The sequence below is a fragment of the Triturus cristatus genome, chromosome 7 (assembly GCF_964204655.1).
Source record: "Triturus cristatus chromosome 7, aTriCri1.1, whole genome shotgun sequence".
In the NCBI taxonomy this organism is placed as follows: domain Eukaryota; kingdom Metazoa; phylum Chordata; class Amphibia; order Caudata; family Salamandridae; genus Triturus; species Triturus cristatus.
The window spans coordinates 279,048,147-279,072,609 of NC_140590.1; the positions used below are offsets into that span (position 1 = coordinate 279,048,147).

General features: G+C 43.7%; 1 protein-coding gene across 9 annotated transcripts in view; it reads right to left on the bottom strand.

Annotated features, from left to right (window-relative positions):
* Positions 1-24,463, bottom strand: part of PPFIA3 (PPFI scaffold protein A3) — a 966,668-nt gene that overhangs the window by 627,547 nt on the left and 314,658 nt on the right. For all 9 annotated transcript variants that reach the window (XM_085616258.1, XM_085616264.1, XM_085616259.1 and 6 more), the window contains 2 exons: positions 10,166-10,240; positions 9,355-9,429 (listed from right to left, as the gene is read on the bottom strand). In XM_085616258.1, coding sequence (XP_085472384.1) covers positions 9,355-9,429; positions 10,166-10,240 — 150 coding nt within the window. The remainder of the gene's footprint in view (positions 1-9,354; positions 9,430-10,165; positions 10,241-24,463) is intronic.

Genomic DNA, 24,463 nt, shown 5'->3' on the forward strand with positions numbered 1-24,463 from the left:
TTATTGAGTGCATGGCTACCTGAATCGAGCTTCCCAGCGCTTGTCATCCCTACTGAAGTCAGAACCAATTAGGCATACAGGAACATTTGCAGTTGCTTTCTAAAGCTTACCAAACTATCATTAAGTCTAAGGCTGATGGGCAAGGAATTCCATAATTTGGGAGCAAGGTAGAAAAAACAGAGGCCACCACCTCTGGCTCTCTTGGTTTTTGGTACAGTAAGAAGACCTAGCTTGATTTACCAGAGTTCTCTATTGGCCTGGTAGGGGTTGATTAGGGGGGGGGGGGAGGGAGGGGGGGGGAGAATCAGTGGACCTGCTTTCTGTTTAGCATGATGAACAATTCATAGTGCCTGGAATGGAATTATTTTGTTTATTGGCAACTAGTGCAGCGTAGCAAGCGCAGGACAGGCTGACTGAGACCTATGAACACCTAACAACATACAACCAGCTGCATTCTGGATGGTCTGCAGCTTGTTAGTCACGGAAAATAAACTGACAAGAAAAAAAGAATTACCGTAATCAAGGTGAGATAGTATAAATTCCTGGACCACTGTTCTTCGTACATCCATGGGAAGCCATTTACTGGTTTTACCAGGGCTCTAAGAAGGCAGAAACAACTCGCCAAGACCTTATTTGCTTGTAGGCCATGGTAAGGTGGCTATCCAGAATAGCGCCTAAACTTTTCACTTCTCATTTAGGGGGTAAGCGATCTCTTAGGAATTAAGGCCAGGTGAACTGACCCCATAGAGATGGATTGTTTCCAATTATCAGGACCTCTGTCTTTTCCCAATTTAATTTTAGGCAGCTCGCCACCATCCATCTAGTAACTCGCTCTAGACAAACGTTTAGTTTTTGCGATGTCGGGTAGACATTGGGAGGATAGGAGACGATAATATGGGTATCATCTGCATAGGATACCATAGTAAGACTCAATATATGGGAAATATGCATAATTACATTAGACAAAGTCGCTAGCCAATCTAACTTGGCAGTTTATCCATTCCTGATTCTAGAGAATTCCAACTAGCATTTAAATTGCATAGTCGTACTTTGGAAAATACTAATATGTATGAGAAAAGGCAATAGGACTCTCCAGTTTGCTAGAAGCACTTTGCCAATTTCAAGGTCTTTCTCATTCAGACACCTATAAATTTGAGAAGACAGCTAGGCTACAAACCATTAACAGAGTGCATGCTCACTTTAAACGTCATTAACATTAAGTGGATAAGCAGAACAATTGTGTGAAACAAATGTAGCTGAACATTGTTTTCAAGGAACTTAAGCTTGTTTCAAATGGTGCAAATAAGATAGAAGAAATACCAACTACCCATATGATGTGCATGTAATTCAGAAATGGTGTAAGTTAATTTGGAACGAACAAAGTACTTTGATTAACAAAGGCATGTCCATCAGAAAATGAAAACAAAAACTATGTATAATGTGCATCGCCATAAGCAAAGCACAATAATGCGAGATGCAAAGAATAAGAAATGCAATCACTGTTTGTTCAAGAAACAACCAACTGAGAAGCCTGAAACTGTGGCGAGATCTATCTGGTCAAGTCAGTACCAAAGTCAAGTCTAGAATCTCCGGCAGCCACCACCGCAGAAATATAACCTCCATTCAAGAGATACAGATACATCTTTGACTGTAAGATAGAAAAGTACTGGAGAGAATACTAGTTTAACCTGAACATAGACTGAGCTCTGCATGCTTCTCAAAGCCTACGTTTTTAAAAGCTGCCTTGAGTAGGGAACAAAGAGGGTAAGACCAGAAATCAAAATCAGTCCCATCAAGAATGTTCAAACCAGCCTCACATTGGAAAAGGCTATGACTAGAATTTGGTACAAGGGGAATGGTTGGGTCTTACAGCTGCAGCTTACTAGGGAAAATGCAAAGTGGCAGAATGGTCAGTTTGGACCTGGAAACACATTCACATATGAGAGAACCAGAAGGATGGCAGCAGGCAGGAACCTGCAGGAAATAGGATATGAGACCCGAGACTTAGAGAGAGGAGACTTACATACACTATTATTGCCGAAAGCAAACCCCCCCCCCCTGCAGTGCCTTCGCTACTTAAAACGGCACTCCATTGCTGGAGGAGGGCTCTGCAGTACACCTCGGATGCGATCCCATACGCCAGTAACGTTCCCCTATTGGGAATACCAATCGCAGGTGGCAGGCTCACAAAGGCTCGGCTACGAGCCTGGGCGGACGCTGGTGTAGGGGAGGTGGGGGTCGCTGTTTGGAGATGGAACCCTCCTTGACCATGACGCCTTTGTACAGGCCGCTGGCATACCGGATCACCTTTATTTAACTCATGCTGCGGTGTCACTACGTTAGGAAGATATGGGCTCCTCAGCGTAATGAACCTCCGCAACATTAACTGGTACGGTTGCTTTACTACATGGGGGAGGGCAGCCATCTTATTAGATGGTTATATGTTGGTTTTCGGTCACAAGTCTCCATTCCACTTGCTGACCATAGGACAAAATGGTCCGAGACAACTGAAGCTGCACTGACTGATAAAGCACGGGTGAGTATTCTGGACCACCACAAGCGTGTATCCCGCAATGCAAAATTTAAATTCATACAATGCATGGTGCTAAACAGATCCTACTTAACCCCAAAACAAATATATCGCATGTTCCCCGATGCCCAACATCACTGCCCACGTTGCAGGTCCGAAAAGGCGGGCTTCACCCAAATGCTATGGGCTTATTCTCATCTGCGTGACTACTGGGGGGGTGTCCGAACTGCACTTGGAGAGATCACACATTTACCACTCCCGGACAATATACTGGAGTGTCTGCTGGGTCTCCGTAAGCCGACGAGAGGTTTGAAAGTTCAACTGCGATTTCTCGACCTTGCCCTCATATTGCCCATACAAGCGATCACTATGAGATGTGTAGTGAGGAAATGGGTTTAATACCATACATTGCTAAGTTAGCATGAGTAGTATAAGCTTGGCTGCCATTTTGCCGCTTTAGCACACAACACTACATGGTTCTGGTCTCGTGAAAATACTTTGCTGGCGCTGCTTCACATGAGAACTGTCTACCTTTCACATATCCAGCGGGGCACCGCGATCTCGGTCTGTACCGCCTGTTCAAGATCGAATAACAATGTATGCTGTTGATTCACTTTGGTCAGTCGCACGCACATAGACATAACACGAAGCACAGCGGCCCAACTGAAACTCGGGTGCTTTTAATATGGCATTACATGCATGAGAAGGCATTTGGAGAAAACCTTTCCAACATAGAAGAGCTGTGCTGATCCTGAGATGTGATTCATTGCATCTGATCTCGTAGGTATGGGGTCTCGCTGACAAAGCCCAGAGGTCTTCTATAATTATTCTATAATATCTCATGAGCACGGGGAGGGTGGTAAAAGGAGCTAGATTCCTGTTTCGACTGTCATTATAATATGATTTCCTCTTTTGTGCTTTATGGAATTGTAACAATGCTAATTACATTGTTTTTATGCATTATGCTGTTTTTATGCATTATGCTGCTCGTATTGGCTAGAGTACTGCATCTTAGAGCACGTTAGTTAAAAATAAACATTTTAAACTATACAGTGTCTCTGTTTACTCACGTTGTGGACAAGTATGGGTGTGAACTAAAGAGTGTTCTTGTTTCCCACTATTCCTAAGAGTTTACTAAGTCGCATGTTCTAGATTGTCTAATCATTGGAAGCTTCGCTGTAGTATGGAGAACGAATGAGACACTAATGCTAGTCGGATTGGGGTTCTGGGCACTGAGGTGGCTTTTTTGTACACAACAATACACCGAGGTCCTGGTTTCCTGAGCATAGTTCTGTGCATGAGCAGAATCCCTGCAACAGATGGAAATCCCCTACTCTAGTTGCGTAGCAGGAGGAGGTGGTACGGTGCCGAGAGTGCGGCACATAGACGCGAAGAGCCTCGCGGGCTACGCAAGCCCCCCATCTCAATGGAGTGGGACCTTATGCTGGAAGGTTTTAAAGCACTAGATCTTCACCCCATGCATATCACCCCTACCCCATGAGATATCCAATTGAATGCGGCCCTCGATCCCAAGGGCTGGTAAAGGACACAATCCCCATTATAACTGCTCATTAGGAGTGAATCGCAGCAAGTATTATATGCACACACACACTAGGTCGTATGGCACATAGGAACCGACGGGCCAGGAGGGAGGGTGGGGGGGCTAACGTTAACAGGGTTATTTAAGTATATATTATGTATTATACCGAATGGTATTTGTATCTTATGCATACACTCATATTTCTTTATTGTCTTTGATATAGCCACAAGTTTGTCCTATTTTATTTTGACATACATAAGAAGATCTTTCATCTCCATGAAGTAAATCTGTGTTAAGATTCAAAAACAGAAAATACCATGTTATATTTGCTATGACAACTTGAAATCACTTTGTGGTGCTTAATAAAGTTTGTTTAAAAAAAAAAAAAAAATGAGGACCAGAAGGATGAGGTCAACAGAATATCACTGACACCAACCTCCTCATCGCAGTCTTGTTCAGATTTAGCTTAGTTCAAAAGTGATCCATCCAGTGCTGACTATCCAACATCTTTTGACTGGATTTGAGGGGTACAAACAGCATGACCCCAACTAAAACTCACCAGACGAATAATACCCTAGACAAAACCAGCAGTAATTGGACCTATGGGCTGTTGTCAAATAAAGTAAGGAATAATCCAGCTACATGTCTGTTATGGCAAGAAGCATATTAATCTCGATATAATATATGGAAAAAATACATGCATCCATCCAGCTCACCAGGAGAAATAGATGTTTGAAATAACAAATTCTAGGTACATTTATAATGACATACATTTCTCACAAAGCACAGGTTTAGAAATTAAGATAGCTTTAATTATACTATGTGCAGAAGCCACTAAATGTGGTCAAGGTGCAGCACATATGTAACATAAAAGGCAGGAACATAAAGAAGCATTGGCAGAGCCAATAGGTATTGCCTATGCAAGAGCTATTGGCTTTTGCAATGTGTGTTAGCGGTTATGTACACCAGTGGGGCTGCTGTTCAACATGGCTAAAAGTTGGTGGAGTGGGTGGGGTAGATTAGAGTGGGGTAGATTGGTGTAAACTGGGTAGAGTTAAGTGGTGTAGATTAACGTAAAGTGGAGAGGGAGTATAGTGGTGTATAATGGAGTGGGTGGATTGGGGTAGACTAGGATAAATTGGAGTGAGGTAGATTGGAGAGGGGTAGATTGGGGTAGAGTGTGGTGGATTGGAATGATTAGATTGAGGTAGATTAGAGTTGGATAGATTGGAGTGGGATGGGGTAAATTAAATTCGGGTAGATTGGAATGAAGTAGATTGGGTAGATTGGAGTGGGGTAGATAGGGGTGAAATGGAGTAGATTGGGGTAGATTGGATTGGGGTCAATTGAAGTAGATGAGGGTAGATCTGAGTAGGGTAGATTGGAGTGCAGTAAAGTGGAGAGGAATATATTGGTGTAAAGTGGGGTGGGGTCGATTGGGGAAGAGTGGAGTGCAAGGATTGGGGTAGATTGGAGTAGAGTGGGGTAGACTGGAGAGCAGTAGATAGGGGGGGTACATTGGGGTAGAGTGGGTTAGAGTGCAGTGGGGTAGACTGGAGTGGGATAGATGGGGTAGATTGGATTGGAATGAGGTAGATTGGAGTGAGGTGGGAGTGGGGTAGATTAGAGTGGAGTGGAGTACATTGGATTGGAGTTACATAGAGTGTTGTGGGGTATGTTGGGATGGGGTGGGGTAGGGTAGATTGGAGATGAATAGAGTGGGGTAGTTTGGGCTAGGGTGGAGTAGATTGGAGTGGAGTAGATTGGAGTAGATTGGGGTAGATTGGCGTAGGGCGGATTGGATGGGGTAGATTGAAGTAGGGCAGTGTGGATTGGGGTGGGTAGATTGGAGTGGGATGGAGTCGGTGGATTGGGGTGGAGTGGGTTTGATTGAACTGGAATGCGGTAGATTTGGGTGGAATGTTGTAACCTGAAGTTTAGTGGAGTGTGGTAGATTGGGTAGAGTACAATGGAATTTGGCAGACTGAGGTGGAGTGAGGTAGACTGGAGTGGAATATATTGGGGTAGAGTGTAGTGAGCTAGACTGAGTGGAGCAGGTTGGAGTGGAGATTGATAGATTGGAGTGGAGTAGAAAATAAAGTGAGACAGAATGGGGAAGATTGGAGTGAGGTAGACTGGAGTGGAGTGTGGTAGATTAGTGTAGAGTGGAGTTGGGTAGATTGGGTGGATTATACTACGGTAGAATGAAATGGAAGGGGGGTCAATTGAGTGCAGTAGATTGGAGTGGGTTATTTTGGGTGGGGTGGAGTAGATTGGAGTGGGATGCAGTTGGAATGGAGTTGAGATTAAAGTGAAGTGAGATATATTGGGGAAGAGTGGAGCGGGAGATTAGGGTGAATGGAATGGGGTAGACTGGAGTGGAGTAGTTTGGAGGGGGTAGGCTGTAGTGGAATGAGATAGACTGGATTGGAGTGGACTGGGGTTGAATAGGCTGGAGTGGGGTAGATTAGGGTGGTGTGTAGTTGGGTAGATTGAGTAGATTAGAGTACAGTAGATTAAAATGGAGTAGGTTAGAGTGGAGTGGGGTAGATTGAGTGGAGTTGAATAGTTTGGAGTACAGTAGGGTAGATTGGAGTAGAGTAGGGTGGGGTACAGTGGAGTGGGGTAGACTGCGGTGGAGTGAGGGAGTGGAGTAGGGTAGATTGCGGTCGGGTGGGGTAGATAGGGGTGGGGTAGGTAGAGTGGAGTCAGGTAGATGTGAGGTAGGTTCGATTAGAGTGGAGAGGAGAGGAGTTGAATAGATTGCAGTTGATTTTGGAGAGGAGTAGGGTAAATTGGAATGGAGTAGGGTAAATTGGAATGGAGTGGGGTAAATTAGAATGGGGTAGACAAGTGTAGTAAGGTAGATTGGGGTGGGTTCGACTGGGATACATTGGAGTGGGTAGACTGGGGTGTATTGGAACAGAGTGGGTAGATTTGAGTGAAGTCCGGTAGATTAAGGTGGAGTTGGGTAGACTGGAGAGGAATAGGGTAGATTGGATCGCAGTGGAGTGGACTATGGTAGACTTAAGTGACGTGGGGCAGATTGGGTGAGAGTGGGGGTAAATTGAAGTGGGGTAGATTGGACTAGGGTGGGTTAAATTGGGTTGGAGCTGGGTGGGTAAATTAGGGTGGGGTAGATTGGAGTGCGGTGGATTGGAGTGGAACAGGGTAGATTGAGTGAAGTGGGTAGATTGGAGCAAAGTGGAGTGGGTGGAGTAGATCAGGTTACACTGGAGTGGGGTAAGAGTTGTGGAGGGGAGTGGCTTTGGCCTAAAAAGGATGATCAGGTCTTTGACATTTACTTGGGCAACCAAGCTCAGAGCGAAAAATCTGGCAGTATCCATCCAAGAAACTATTCTCAAACACAATTAGACAGACTGTATTTCTTTATGTGTGAGATAATTAAAATAAGCAAGATGCAGCCCCTATGATGGCTTCCGGCTTCCATTCGGAGTTCAGTGCAGGACCCAATTAACAAAAAAATGACTGAAGAAAGATGAAAGAAGCAAGAGAGTTAATCAACGTAGGGTGACAAAAAAAGAGATGTAGTAAAGAATAGAATGGTAAAGACATGGTACATTAAATATATCTATTGGCTAGCAACAATTAAACCCTCTAAATTCATACTAGTGCCTATAGTGAACTATACTTTACAAACTTCCAATATTACTTCTGGTTCGTTCTTACATCGCATTGACAAGACATTAAAAAAAGATGCTGTTAAATTGAATGAAAAACTTGTGCAGATGGCACAAACCTAATTAAGAATCACTTTTACTTATCGTGCACAGCTTAACAGCAAATAATGTCATTTTTCATGCTCAAGTAATGATCAAAAGGCGGGCGGGGGGGTGGCAGAACACATTATCTGAAGCCCGAAGAACTGAAAAATGCAATGCCATAGAATGAGAAGACATTCATAATATAGTCAGAGACGAATGGTCACGAGGACAAGAATTCTGCCATTTGTATTGGAACATTTAGAATGTATCCAAAACCTTTCTGTGTCTCCAATTCAAATATTCAAGTTTACAGAAATGTCTCTCTCCGATTCCCCACTTCTCAAACCACCTCACTGGTCTTCTCTATTTTACTATGGGCCTGATTTAGATCTTGGCGACCTGGTTACCCCGTCACTATAGGATTTATATATCAGCGGTCTGCTAAGATCTAAATCAGGCCCTAAGTCTTACTCCTCTCACTTCACTCTATAGCAATATTTACTGATAAGGTGTATTTGTGAGCTTTAGTCCACATTATATTTGGTTAACGCCAGATCCAATTCCCCCCAAAGATTTCAACATGCGTGGTGTGAACCTATGCCTGGCTGCATTACAAATGTTTCCAACATATTATGCTTAATGTAAGTTATGTAAGAAGGGGTATGGTATAGAGAAAAAATAACTAACCTGGTTTGCCTACCTCTATGTTTGAAGGTTTTATACATTATGTAAGTTACTCGTGCAGAGAGTCAGGACATATGCGCAGATTCAAAATTAATTTATAGGTCTTTCCTTCCAACACACATTCTGTGAAAATAATATATATTGAAGAATCCCCAGACTCTTTTTACAGCACTTAAGCCTGGGTCACTCAGGTACAAGACTGATGTGCATTTGGAAATGTTTGTGAATACCAAAACAATATGACTGACTGATTATTACCTAATTTCGATTGCTTTTCCTAAATCACTGCACTGATACTTTCCTGATAAAGCCCACTATTATACATCTATGATGAACAAACACTTTAAGAACGTACATATACCCTTAAGTTGTGCAAACATGGATCATACCTCTGCAAAGATGACAAACAATACCGTCTTGTCGCTCACTGACTTATGTTCGAGTCAAGACATAATCAAGGCAAAAATCTCTCATAGAAGGGAAACATTTTGTTGATTGCCCATTTAGGACTGACTGCCTATATCAAATTTGGGTAAATTTCCTACTCTGGTAGATTCCACTCTGGAATTTGAAACTTCAACCACAATGCAAAGGCTTCTACTACCAACAGTTAGGTAGGAGTTTTCCATCACCATGAAACTGTAGGTCAGAACACCAGTATTCATTAGTTAGTCTTCTAAATTATGCCTCATCCTAGGTTTATGTCTCAATTTAGGATAATCTTAGATTAAACACTAATTATCTTTTGGTAAGTATTATAGAGCTTGCATCTTTTAGAAAACTCAATGTAAACAATGTAAACTTTTCAACACAAATAAGAGAACAAGGTAGCCTCCAGTTCTGGAAATGTGAATAAAACATGGCCTTCTCCTTACACAGCTTTGTGAATCGCCATCTTTGTCATCAATCCCCGATCGTCTTCTAGCAAGCTGTTCACGCAGAGAAAGGGACTGAAAGGTACACAAAACAGTGATATAAACATATCAGAAAAGCACACAAACGCTCACATATCAGTCCTGAGTTCAGACCGATATCCTAACTTATAGAATAATCAGTTTTAAGACCAGAAGGTGATATACTAACACACCAACAAAAACCAGGGCTGAGATTAAACTGTGATTGCAAACAAACTAATCAAGGTCAATGGAAATGTACACACAAAAATAAATAACTGTTAAGACCATACTACAAAACACAGTTATCAGTGCCGATACTTCACTGATTCAAACAGGCAGATGTCATCAAGTGAGTACTGAGCCCAGACTGATATTCAAACATACTCAGTTATTAGATATATAATTTGAGTGGAGTATACATATAAATGAGTGATGAAACTAAACTGTGATATATCTACAACTATGAAAATAAACCACAAATTCCAAACTGATATACAAATACAGAAATCCGTCAAGACCCATTGTATTGGGAAAAAAAACACAGAAATCAGCTAGGTCAATTTGTGGTGTATAAGCAGAATATAATATACAGAAATGCATACAAATAAGCAAAGAGAACCAAAGGCTAGCCACACACACACACCAGGCTCATCCACACCAAAGGGAAGTCCAGACTGTGATACAGACCAACACATCGACATATCAGTGTAATAACACCAGCAGACAGATTTCATCACGGTACACTCACTTGCAATTTACAGACTGAACTAATAGCCGCTGCTTTATTTACCTCTTGGCTGGACAGTTCCAGGTTTTCTTCCAGCACAGACACCCTCTCTAGGGCAACACGGAGACGCTCCCGAACCTGCAATATGACACAAATGTATGAAACAGGTTCATTAAAACCTTCATACGAATGCACTCTCATTCCCTGATTAAGTGTGCCAAAACATTTCCCAAATATATTGCAAATAATACAGTCTTATTTACAGATGAAGTGAGCCAAAATCCTTCCAAGGGATACAGGATTCATACTTCTTGAAGCCTGCCAAAATCTTCATTGGGAGATGTGGGGGAATGATGAGTGGTTAATCTGTGCCTACCCACATTGTAAAAAACAAAAAACTTTGATTTTGCTGGTTGAAATGCTGTGTTCTACAGGTTGCGTTTTGGGGCCCTTTGTGTCACAGGCGCTAGGACCAGCCACACAAGTGGGTTACTGTATTTTTTATTTTATTTTTAAATCAAGAGACATGTGGGAATACAGTATAGTAGAACATTTTATTACCAATTGGATTTCTCTGCATTTGTGGGTATCAAATGTAAGCCAGTGTTCAAGGACGATGATATTTTGCAAAATGCCCTCCGTATCACATGACAGTATGGGTAGGCTCAAATTCCTAGGTGTACAAATAGCTCTTAAACTCCATGTCTAGCGTACTTTTCAGACATACATAGGTTTCCTTCATACCCATTTTCATTCTTTATTTGTTACCGTATGAATTGCTTTACAGCCGATACATAATGAAACATCATTGTAAGGTGCAGCTCAGTTATTGGCTCTGTATATTTCATGTGTTTGGAGAACCTACAAATCCTATATGGCCAGAAGGGGCCGCCGGACGTAACACTATAATGCTTTTGTAAATTGGCCATCGTGGCAAGAAGTTACAAATAAAAACATCATTAACAGCTGTTGTTTCCTACTCATTTATTATTTTTTTCAAATCAACAATTAGTTTCTTTGGGAAAACCTTGAGGTATCTACAGGAATGAATTCATGCTGAATTCAGATGTGGGTCTACTTTTCAGAAATATATAGCTTTCTGAGATCACCCATGGGTCTCACACCTGTTTCCAAAACAAACTGAAAGGAGACTGAAACCACAACAGTTAGGGAAAATGAACTACATCTTAGAAAAGAGCAAAATCTGTGATTTTGAAAAAAAATGTTTTTTTGATACAACACTGCTTGTTCCTGAAAGCTGGAAAGATTGTGATCCTAGCACAGAAAACCTTTCATTGATGCAACTTTTAGGAAACATACACTTATTGTGTAGCACTCTTTCTCTCATTTTCCAACTAAAAACAAAATTTTTACCTATATTTTGGAGATGTTCTCAGTTCCCTCCAGGGGAATCTACAAACCCTGGGTACCTTTAAAATCCTGTGAATGTTGGAAAAAAAGAATGCTAATTTCGAGTGGTTACCTTTTGTGGAAAAAAATTATAAGGTTTAAACACAGGCTACCCTAACATCTAAAAAAGGGCTTAGCACCGGGAGGAGCAGTGGGGGTGGAAAGGGGTGGAGGGGCGACGAGGGGTTGGAGGACCCTAGCATGGAAGAGGTTCAAGATTCTTCCCGGTGCAAATATCCAGGGTGAGGGTGGTCCCAAGAATACAGAACCATGCCAGGGAGACAAGGAGCAACTCTAGCTCCCACAAAGAAGAGAACAGGCATAGGAAATGGTAGGGGTATGTGCTCTTTAATGCAATGCACCTCCAGTGTTGGGGCAACCTCCTATTCAAACCCATGCAGTTTGAAGTCCCAAGAAGTTACCTTGGTGGAGATTAGTACATTTTGGCACTTCCACATTTTATTGTGCTTCTTGTAGTTTTTTTAAATGACTATGTGTTTTGGAAGAATTACATAAGGCCTGACTCCTGCACTTACTCTTGCACCTAACTTACTTCCCTTGTAAAAAGCCACCAGCACAGTATGAGAGTTGGGCTTAACTGTGCAGCAGAAAATGAGTTAGGAGCTAGGCATAAGTGACCACATTGGTACTGCCAAGGAGGCTGCCACAGGTGGAGCTACAAATGGATTCTTGCTGCATGTCTCCAGAGTAACAGAGTAAGAAAACAGTTTTCCATGCTGAGTGAGGGGAAACTAGCTTATCCCCTCAATGTAACAAACCTATAACAATTTGCCTAAAGGGAAAGACAAGCTCAGGCCTCGAGTGCAATGGGTCTGCCATGCCCGACAAGGAGAAACCAGTGCCATATAGTCTAAGGTTTAAACCCACAAGAGTTTCTCTACTCCTTTGTGCATCTTGAACACGGTCAACAGGGTCGGACTGGAACAGTCTTGAGATGAGGTAATTTCACATTCCCAGTGGAACCCAGCATGGCTTCAGTAGGACCAGTAAGGGTAGCGTTCACATGGGAATGGAAGCATGTCTGGAGCGATGTCTCACTGCATCAATAGCAGGAATGGATCATACTCTGGAATCTAGCAGGCATAACTCTACTTACCACTAATATTTGTCTGGGAATGACTGCACCCTTTTTCCGTGTGCAAGCAGTTCTATAGGGAACTCGTAACGATGTCAGCACACAGCAGGCATGCAGTGAACAAACGATCTCGAAGTGTAAGACGCAGAGATAATGCAGGTCAGCTGCAACACACAGTCAATGACAAGATAAACATGACTTTAAGAGCTGGGGAATAAGCTACCTCATCAGAAGGAATATAGAGAAAAAATAAGTTCAAGAAAAGTTCAAAAGTATCGGTATAGGACCCACCTCAAGAAAGCTGAGTGCAAAAGAAACAGGTTTAAATTAACTCCGGAAGAAACAAGGCAACTGTCAAGGGCGTGCACATGCACAAGTATGTTGTAGTACTACATATGATGCACACATATGCGTGCCTCATATGTGGCTACAGCTGTACGTAAAACAGTTGTGCAGATCTCTGTACTTCTATAGCTACGGAAGCTAACAGGTGGATGGGATGGCCAAGGGTTGCTAATGGGACAGAGTCCGGTCTTAATAGTACTAATTCTAACTGGCTGATAATTAAAAAAAATCACTTCCCACCAAATACAAAGCAGAATATGTTACCCATGGTCAGGAATGCTTTCTTTTACTTCAAGTTCTCTCCTCCCCAAAGTGAGCAAAGCAAGACCAAGATGAGTCTGAACACACCATACTGATTGAGCCAATGGTAGTAATCTAAACATAGACCTGTCCAACAGAAACACAAGCTGCATCTATGAAAACTAATCTCATATTCAGGTATTCAGACAAGATTCTGCACCACAGCATATCATCAGTCAACTTGACAACCTGGCTCCTGAATGCACGAAGTATGGACATCTGAGAATGTCCAGACTGTATCAACAGAATGTATTTACAAACCAAATACAGTGAATTTTCCTGCCACAGGAACATCATGCGCCTTCAAGTGGAAGAAATTCTGCATCTTATCTCTGGGACAGAAAAGTTAGTGACTCAAAGATGTACCAGGTTATAAAGAAACACGGGAACCCTGTGAGTCAGAAGGGACCAAAGGTATACAATATGTTGTAAGAGACAACGGTCCCTATGAAGTAAGTATAGGAAATGTTACACAGAACAACATAATGATCTGTGAAGTTTTACATTCAAAATAGAGAAGTATTTATTTAAACGAACAATCAAACAAGCAAAATATTCAACAAAGTGCAGTGGGTAAAAGTGTGTACTTCGGCACACAGCTCAGGCTATCCTGAAGGTAAGGACCAGTTCACTCACTCGCTCGTGACCATACCGGTTACCAGCGTGACCTTCTGCCTAATATGCCTGTATGATCCCTCCGGTACACAGCACCCCTCTGTCACAATTTGGACATCCTGGTTCAATTAATTCTTCCGCCCTCCCGTGACCTTCATCTTGCCGGAAGGTTGACTTATACCGGTTGTAAGTGTAATCCCATTTTTTGCTAGTGGTATCACACCTTGGTTGTGCACCAGGTTAATGTTAGCTTATGTGCTCTTCTAGGCACATCGCCTAATTCGCCCAATCCTGGTTGGATGTAGATTGCTCGCCACTCCGCCCAGACTTGGCCCTTGCCAACTGGGCATGTTCTATGGCTAAGTGTAAGTTTCTTGACTAACGAGGGATGATCTCCCTCATTCACATTACCAAAGGCCTAGCTGCACGACCCTGCTCCTTTGCCCATTGGCATGTTCTGTGGCTCATTGTAAGGTTCTGGGCTCACGAGGGATGATTACCCTCCCACACTTTTATTCCCTGCATGACCCTATGCGTAGCATCACAACCGTGTTCATCCATCCACATCGGGTATTGACCTGGTTGAGTATCCACTGAGCACTGTATACTAGGGGGTGTTCTCGCACATCCTCATTAGCAATCACTTCACATTGTCACAATTTTCCCACCTTATATACTGCACTTATTGAATTCCTTTAGTTCACCATTCGCCGAACCTTCCTTTAAAACCGTATTTTTTCCTTCTTTTCCCTTTGTTTCGCCCCCTCCCTTTTTTTCTCTCCCCCCCTCCCTTGTTTTTCCCGGCTTTCCACAGGCCTCCTCTCAGGTTATAGTCCTTCATCCTGAATATGGTCAAAACGTCGTCGACACACCACGTCTTGACTACCATTGCTTTTGCCTTGATTTCTGTGGAGCACAAGATGTTTTTATATTGTGACTGCTGTAAAGTTCAAGGCACTATATTTATACACACATGCCTTAAGCTTGGAAATCTGGTGATTTCCAACCCTGTTTTTACCCACTGCACTTCGTTGAATATTTTGCTTGTTTAAAGGTTCGTTTAAATAAATACTTCTCTATTTTGAATGAAAACTTTGCAGATCATTATGTTGTTCTGTATAACATTTCCTATACTTACTCAACAGGGTGAGTGTTGTAGATTGTCTGTGTATCAATGAGCACTATCCAGTATTATTTCACTCTGAAAGCTCTGAGAATGATCAGACTGGAGGAGAGGATTATGTACTGCTTTCTTTACTTTCATTCTCAGTAACTCTTATTCATAGTAAACAAAGGGACTACATGTCCAAAGGGTCCTTGGAAAAAGTGTATATTCCCAACAAATCATCTTCCAGGTACATCGCTTTAACATTCCTAAAAGCCGGCGCTTCCACTTTCTTAGCTGTTTAGCAGACAATTAAGAGCTTTCCTTATCAACTGTTATAATATTAGCGGATATGTTAGAATTTGGCATTATTGTAATGGTGATTTTTTGTTTGTAGGAGTCTAAATTAATATTCTGTTTTGTCATTGGGGATTATTGTGTTGAGCTTTATATTGTTTGTTTTCCCTTTCAGGTCTCAGGTTATGTATGCAGAGAGCCTTGAGGATTACCCGCTCTATTCTTGCAAAAGCGTGCATCCCAATCGCTTTCTCCTGTGACGCCGGTGTCGGGATGCGGAGACATGGCTTTGGTATCCATGAGGTCCTGCTGCAAGCAGCTGTGTGGTAGTGCGCCACACCAGTAGAAGGCTCTGTGAGTAGCACATGCTGCTGCTCTGTTCCTGGTCTCTCCTTTATCGTCTGGGAGCAAAGGACCTGCGGCGAGGAGAAACAGTGACTCCTAGTAGTTTATCTTTGACCCAAGACCTAGCAATAGTTGTCTTGGAGAAACACTAGGTTTTCGTCTGCTCCTTTAGCTGCTCAGGCAGGGACTGCATCACATGGAAATAGCTTGTCATAGACACCCATCGGGTGTAGACCAAAGTCGTAGATGGACTTCTCCACACTGTATGCTCATCTTTGCCAGTATAATAGTAGTGCATTACCCCGACCACCATCAATCAATCAAGAAATTTGTAAAGCGCGCTACTCACCCCTGAGGGTCTCAAGATGCTTGGGGGAGGGGGGGGTGCTGCTACTGCTCGAATAGCCAGGTCTTGAGTAGCCTTCTGAAGGTTAGTAGGTCCTGGGTCTGTCGTAGGAAGATCGGAAGGGTGTTCCAGGTCTTGGCGGCGAGGTGGGAGAACGATCTGCCGCCGGTAGTCGCTCTTCGGATGCGGGGGACAGTGGCGAGGGCAAGGTCAGCGGAGCGGAGCTGGCGGTTCGGGGTGTAGAAGGTGAGTCGTCTGTTGAGGTAGCCGGGTCCTGGAACAAAATTAGTTACTTACCTGTAACTTTAGTTCCCCAGTATTGGAATCTTTCAAGGATTCACATGCTTGAATCATTCCCAGTCATCGAGATGGGAGTCCCCGGTATATCAAAATAGCAATTCAAAGCTATTACAAACTGGGAAAAATAAGCCTAGGACTATTTTAGTTTTGGACCATATCCCTCTCTTTTTGTAAATGAGACCAAAAGGAGTTCTTAGCCAATCAGAACAACTCTACCTTCTAGAACACTCCTGAGAGCACCTCAGACCTTCAGATTTTCGCAGCACTAGTGATATAAATGTAACCATAAAGGGTCCTAAGGTTGAGCTTTCTCAGGGGAGGAGGGTGGGTTGCATGTGAATCTAACAAAGATTCCAATACTGGAGAACTAAAGTTATAGGGAAGTAACTTATTTTCTTACTTCAGTATTGGAACTTTCATAGGTTCACATGCTTGAATCAGAGTAGCTAGTAGTTAGGAGCACATTTTTGTTCTAATTATATACGAATAAAATAAACACGATAAAGTAAAAAGCTAACTTTCCAGTATAAACTCTTAATTCCAGTTAAAACAAAGCATTTAACGATGGGCATCGAAATAAAGATAAATAAGAATATCCATAATTATGTAAATATGTATTATCAAATACACTTAATGTGGATAGTAACAATGAAAAGAATAGATTAAGAAAAATAATACAAAAGAATGTGCGAGGTTCTTAGAAAGGAAAGGAAGGAGAGATGAGACAGAACGCTCACTGTCATTGAAACAGGTTCCTTAGGGCCACTGCCGTATCACTGCGAACCGAAGAATCCAAGCAGTAGTGCTTGGTAAAGATGTGGCTACTCTTCCAGGTTGCTGTCCTGCAGATCTCCTGGATGGGTACCCAGCAAAAAGGGCCATCGAGGCAGAGATTGTTCTAGAGGAATGTGCATTGACTCTCCCCTGGATGGGCTTTCCAGCCGCCTGGTGACGGTATTGGATGACACTAGAAATCCAACGTGCAATGCCTCGTTTAGAGAGGGGATAGCCCTAATGAGGAGCACTATATGCCACAAAGAGTTGTGGTGACTTTCAGAAGTGTTTAGTTCTGTGGAGACAGAATTTCAAACAGCGCTGAATGTCTAGAGCATGAAGGGCTCTCTTCACCAACGTTATAGGTTGCAGGAAAAAAGTCTTAAGAACCAGAGGTTCGTTCACATGAAAGTTCGATAGAACTTTAGGGATGAACTTGGGGTTGGTGCATAACATTACTCTGTCATCTTTGAACTGAACAAAAGGCTCCTGGATAGTGAGGGCCTGCATTTCAGCAACCCTTCTAGCAGAGGTTTACGCCAGAAGAAGCGCAACTTTCCATGACAGAAATTTGAACTTTGCCTTGTGGATAGGTTCAAAGGGATGCTTCATGAGTTGAGTCAAGACCACATTAAGATGCCAAAGTGGTGGAGGAGGTTTGACTGGATGAAAAGAATGGCCTGAAGATGTTCTTCTGAAACATGAAATAGCTGCGAGATTAACTTTAATAAATGCATGAGCTAGGCCAGCTTTGGCCAATGAAAGGATGCAAGGAAGAATCTCAAGAGCTGAAGAAGAGAAAGGGTGAACGCCCAATTCCTGGCACCAGAGACAAAACCTCTTACATTTCATTTGATATGTTTTGTTAGAACTTTGAGCCTGGGCGTGAGAAAGAATGTCCTTACACTCGGTGGATAGACTCTGGTGAATGAACTCTCTGTGTTCAGGAGCCATGGGGCTAATCAAAGCGATTTGGGATACAGATGAGGCACTTTACTCTGCTTCATCGTCAGTAACAATGGAATGGGATCCAAGAGAATCGTCTGTCTCTCCGAGAGAAGAAGGAGCTCTGTGTACCAATTCTGAAGTGGCCAAGATGTAGCTATGAGAATCATCCTGCAGGGCTCTGTCTTCATCTTCATGAGACGAATGTGAAGAAAAGCGTAGGAAAAGGCGCCTTACCATGCCATCGAAAACGCATTTCCCCAGGATCCCGGATGGTGATGCCAACTTCCGAAGTACCGGCATTTCCTGTTCTCTGGTGTTGCAAATAGGTCTATGGTTGGCTTGCCCCACAGCCTAAAAATGCTGTCCAGAGTTTCCGGATGTAGTTCCCATTCATGGCACGTAGACTTGAGCCTGCTGAGAGTATCTGCTGTTGCGTTGAGATTCCCAGGAAGATGTTCTGCTTTTAGCAAAACCCCATTCTGGATCGCCCATTCCCAGATGCTTTGAGCTTCTAATGACAACAGAGGGAACTTTGTGCCCCCCCGCTTGTTGACATAATGCATTGCCGTTGTATTTTCCGCCCTGATGAGATCTGATGAGTTTCTTATCCATGAAAGAAATGCTCGTAGGGCTAAACTAATTGCTCGTAGGTCCAGCAAATTGATGTGGAGAAGATGATTATGCTGCTGCCTGCTGCCCACGGCCACCGATTTGAAGATCTTGTAGGAAAGCTACCCGTCCCTCCAGAGATGCATCTGTGGTTTTTACTTGCAGAGCCGGGGATGCCAGAAAAAAGACCTTCTGAAATGTTTTTCTGGTGGGTCCACCAAGAAATGGCTTGTAGCATAAGCAAAGTTATCTTGATTATACCTTTGAAGGACCCGCTCACCAGGCGCCATTGTAATTCCAGTTGTTCCTGAAGGGGGAACATCCGGAGGTGGCAGAATGGAATCAGTGAGATGACATTGACCCCAGGAGGGTCTTGAACAGCAAACTGAAAGTGACTTTTTTCCTAGGAAGTGCTGAGCCATAGACATTAGTTTGGTCTGTCTTTCTAGCGATGGAAAGGCTTTGTTTAGAGACATGTCCAGTATGGCCCCCAGAAAAGTAGTGTGTTTAGAGGGATGTAAGTTAGATTTCTCCTTGTTTAGGGTAAGCTCCAGACTTTCGACAAGACATATGCAAGCTATCCCGGAAGCTCGGGCTGCCGCCATGGAAGGAGTTTTTATCAGCCAATCGTCCAAGTAAGGAAACACCTGGTGATGTTGCCTTCTGAGGAAAGCCGCCACTGGGGTCAGACTCTTTGTAAATATCCTTGGACCGATCTTAGGTCGAAAGGCAGAACTTTGAATTGATAGTGGCTCCTGGCTACAGTGAAGCGAAGAAACTTCCTGTGCAATGGATTAATGGGAATATGGAAATAAGCATCGTAGGTCTAGAGTGGCCATGAAATCGCCTGAGTTGAATAAACTCCAATGTATGGCCAAACTGAACAATGTTGAGTACCCATTGATTGGTTGTTATCTCTCAGCAGTTTTGGATGTAGAAAGATATTCTTCCCCCCACAGACACCTGGTCGAGGGAAGGAATAGTAGCCGGAGCCTGAAAGTTGTTACTGTTGACGTGTGGAACTCTTTCCTTGTCGTCCTCCACTTCCTCTGGGAGCCGACAAGGAATAGGCCACTGACTGAGATTGCTGCTGAGTGCATTGTGGTCAATATGGCTGTGTAGATGAGGTGTAAGAGGGATACCTGTACTGTTGATATTCAACTCTATATGAGGGCAGACCTCTTCTCCGAACTCCTCGAACGGGAACCTTACAGTACTGGCGCGTCCCCAGCAACTTTACTGTTTCAGTGTCCTTCTTTATGTCCTGGAGAGCGTCATTGATGTGTTTACCAAAAAGGGCCTCTCCATCAAAGGGAAGATCCAATATTTTATTCTGAACTTCCGGCCGAAAAGATGTTGCTCTGAGCCAACCTTGTTGGTTTAGGAGTGCTGATTCTGCCAGAGATCAAATTGCCGTCATAGTGATGTCCATCGCACAGTATATGACCTCCGAGGAAGCCCTCTCATCCTCCTTGAAGATTTTCTTGGTGTCTGCTTTACTTCCATGCAGGAGCTGGTCAATGTAAGGGGCTAGGTCGCACCACATCTGCCGATCATAATCACCTAAAATCGCTAGAGCATTAGCTGCCCTGACCATCAGCCCTGACATCTTAGAGAACCGCTTGCCTGCATTGACATGGCGTCTGCCTTTCTTTTCTGGAGGTGTTGTGACTGGAGCAGCCGGATTCTTGGAATTCCTTTGATCCGCTTGTGATATTACTGAGTCTGGCTTTGGAAGATCCACCAGGCAAGAAAGACTATCTTCCGGGGCCTTATACTTCTTCTGTAACCTATGAAGAACCGGAACCACTGTGGCTGGGGTCTTCATAACTTTAAGGCCTTCCTCCTATATGTAACCAACAATGGGGGTGGCTCGCACTGATTTTCTAAATGGTTCCTTGAAGTTATACAGAAAGCACTCTGTTTGCGAAGTTGGCATTGGCAAATCAAATCTCTTGGCTGCTCTTGCCAAAAGATTGTGAAAACCACTGATGCCTCAGGTGTAGAGTCTATAGGAACCGGTGAGGGTGAAGACGAAGTGAGGATTATATAGCTGTCCCATTCACTGTGTGGATCTGGAAGCTCCCTCTCCACCTGACAGTCATCTGAGGTGACTGGATGCTGGTCAAAAGGTGGTGTTGATGGTAGAGCAGTGGTCGTCTGTTATGTTATTACTGCCTGAGGAGTGGAAGGCACTGAATGATGCTTAGGAGGCACCACAGTACACTCCAAAACAGTAGAAGGTGCGGGAAATCTTTCATAGTCGGATAACAGACTGTAGATCAGAAAGTAAAGATGATGGCATACAGACCATCTCTTCCTGATACTGTTGGTGGTAGTCCTGAGGAGGCAAGTAATAGTGTTCCTCTTCGTAGCTTTCCCCAAAATCGTCTTCCTGGCATTTTACATGCAACTCCGAAGGACTGGGCATAACCAAAGGAGCCATCATCATCCTGCAAATCCTCTTCCACCAGGAGATGTGATGGAATCATAGGGCCACCTTCCTAGGTGAAGTGCTTTCTGGAGTGAAGTGCCTTAATCTCGATTTCCCCGTAGGAATTTGCTCCCTCGGCGGTGTAGTCTATGATGACGTCGGCAGAGTCACTGTCGCTGTAGTAGTAGTTGCCATCATCACCACCGTCGTCGGCGTTGTCATTGTTGATGTAACCATCGGTGAGAAAGATGTCGGCGGAACCGTGACCGGCGATACCTGTAGAGCCCTCGAAGACGATACAGTCGTCGGTGCCATCGTTGGAGGATGTATTGACAATGACTGACGCTTAGTCGAGTAGACCTGGAAAATCTCGCTCCGCGTCAACTATGAAGAGGATTTCTTCCTCTACAGTGTCGCCGACGACAATGACTTAGTCGACGGTTTCTCCTCAGGAGGGACAGAAGAAGGCTTCTTAAAGGTTTTCCAGCCCTCTGGAGGGTCCAAAGGTGGCACAGAGCTTGTCTTTTTCACCTTGCTGTCCCCTGACATGTCCTTTCCTCTCCTTTTTACCTCAGTGAGGAGATTTTGCAGGAGTAAGCCTGTAAGACCGGTGAGGGATCTTTTTTGATGCTTTGAGGACGTTGCTCAGATAAGTGAGGTTCAGATCCTCCCCTCTTGTGAGACCTTCTGGAAGATCAAGACGAGGCCTCATCACTCTTCTCACTAGAAATAGGCTCTTTTCTGGATTTCAGCTTCTGGAGCCAAAAGAGAAGACGCCCCTCATGATCCTTCAGAGTCTTGGTGGAGAAGGTACGACATACCTTACAATCCTTGACTTTGTGGTCAGGATACAGACAGTAGATACAGTCCTTATGAGGGTCATCCACATGGAGTCACTTCTTAGAACAGGTGGCACAGGCTCTAAAAAGACCCTTCTTCTCCTTGTCCGACATCAGGAAAGAAGATAAACTAAGTTCAATAAGTATAAATCTGAAGAAAAGGTTTAGTAAAAAAACCTTGCACAAGACTAATTGAGGAAAAAAACGAGCACAGTTCAGTGGAGACTCCCTAGCACAATGTGCGGTAGAAAATCTGAAGGTCTGAGGTTCTCTCAGGAGGATTCTAGAGAGCGGGGTTGTTCTGATTGGCTAAGAACTTCTTTTGGTCTCATTTACAACAAGCATTGGCATAGCCAATAGGTCTCGCCTTTGGGACCGCATAATTGTTTAGCCGTGCAGCACATTATAGAGCCAATAAACCTTAATTCATAAAGTATGGCAAGAAAGAAGGCCTGCAGTAGCGGGATACGAGATCTGCGATGGTGCACGTGGGAAGGCCTGATAGAGAACACTGCTGATAAATACATAATAAAACACCACACACCTGTCATTCTTACACATCTTCCCCGTTCTATCTGAACTACGCTGCCACTTCCCCCAGCAGGCGGGTAGTGAAGTACTCTTGTGGGTGACTTCCTTTAAAAATTATACACAAATAGGAAGCTGGATCAGGGTATTGTGCATCGCCTGGTAACACGTGTCTTAGCGCACAGCAAGGCCCACGTGCTAATTAATTTGAAAACAAAAACACCACCGCTAGGTTCAAATTACCATTTACTTCATAAACAAAGTACCAATGTAAACGGTACTTTGCAGAGCTGTAACGCGAGGGACTTAATAATCCGGCTCCTTGTTTCCCGCTGTACATTTCAGCAGGAACGTTTACACAAGAAAAGGAAGAAGAAATAGGATCAATTTTTGCAATGCGCATGCTTTAAAATCCTTTCTCTGAACACCGATTGATAGCTGGGGACCCCCTCGGTGTGTTTGGTAATTACCCCAATATTTCCTCCACGCTTACTTAAGCGTTCCCTCTCGGGCTCCCGGAGCTGATCAGCGTCTGCGCCGGAGAATGGCAGCTCGGCTTATCGCTCTGTCTAATTCCATCTGCTGCCGGCGGGGGCCCAAGCTAATCACTGTCATTAGCACCGCGGACAAGCGGGATAGGCGCAGCCGATAGACGCTGACACTGAGCACGACTGGGGCGCCCCTTGCAGCGCGCACGCCAGGGATAAAAACACAGGCTCAGGTGGAGTCGTCGCGTTCTCTCATACACAAAACAGTATAAGAGGCAACCCTGGATACAAGGGCTCTGCCTCTTCTTTGTACAAAAGTCCCAGATCAAAGGTGATATTATAGACCAATATTATTGAACGGGTTTATGAGCCTCACGTGCAATCTCACAGAGTAAAGGGACACGAAAAAGTGTCTGGGAGGAAGAAAAAACAGCGGTGTGCTGCAAGCCGAGAAGGGATAGGGAAGGGAGGCCAGGCGTGAGAGCTGTAAAAAAACAGAAAGCACCAACATAATCATCCGCCACACAAGCAAATTATTTAAATAGCCCACTAGGAATGCAGCATGAACTTAGAAACGGAAAAAAACGCAACTTAGAAACGAAATAAAAACGGAGAAAGCGACTGCGTTGTCATTAGTAACATGATCCAAGGGAAAGGAAAGAATGCAGATGCCACAATGCGTGCCGCTGCCCACTCCTGACACCAAAACGCTATGGGAGGGAACATTTAGACAAAAGGTGGGACAAAGACAAGCCTTTGGCCAATTGCGTGCTTTCATTTTTTGAAAGCAACACGCAAAGGACAATAGAATGTAACAACCAGATGCACAAGCTTTCTGAAAGCTTTCTGAATGTCTGGAGTGATTACAAGAGGCCCTCTCCTAGAGCAACGCATGTGCGCTGCGCTAGGCTAGACCTAAAAAGAGAGGGATATGTTTCTAAGCTGAAATGGGCCTAGGCCTATTTTTTCCAGTTTGTACTAGCTTTACATTGCTATTTTGATATACAGGAGACTCCCATCTCGACAACAGGGAATGATTCAAGCATGTGAATCTATGAAAGTTCCAATACTGGAGTAAACCAATCTACAAGAGGAGATGCTGAAAGGACAGTATTTCTTCCCTGTGAAGGATGCGTTTGGCTCAGGCCATAGATTAATATTTGAAAAAATTTGGAAGCACAGCACCCAGATACATCAACAAACTAGGGTGAACAAGATCCAGGGCCCTAGCGAAGATGGCCAAGGAGTTTTGGTAGTTCTGCCTCAACATGAAAATATACAGCATATACAGGGAAATCTTCCAGGAAAGCGTACTCTAATAGCAAACGGTAACTCCATGTTCCTGAGAGACTACAGAACCTAATGTCGGTGTCTTGAGACAGGAGTATTTTGTCTACTAGGGGACAGATGGAACCCTTACGAGATATCTTTTTGCATCCCTTCTAGACCATCAACTCCCAAGATCTTCTTCAAGAAGCTGGACACAATGGCCACCGCCATAGATGCCGCCACTTAGAATCGGGGAAGTACCTGCAGTTAAGCATTCCCTCCACTTGCATAGGCTGCAAGACTGGCAGCAAAG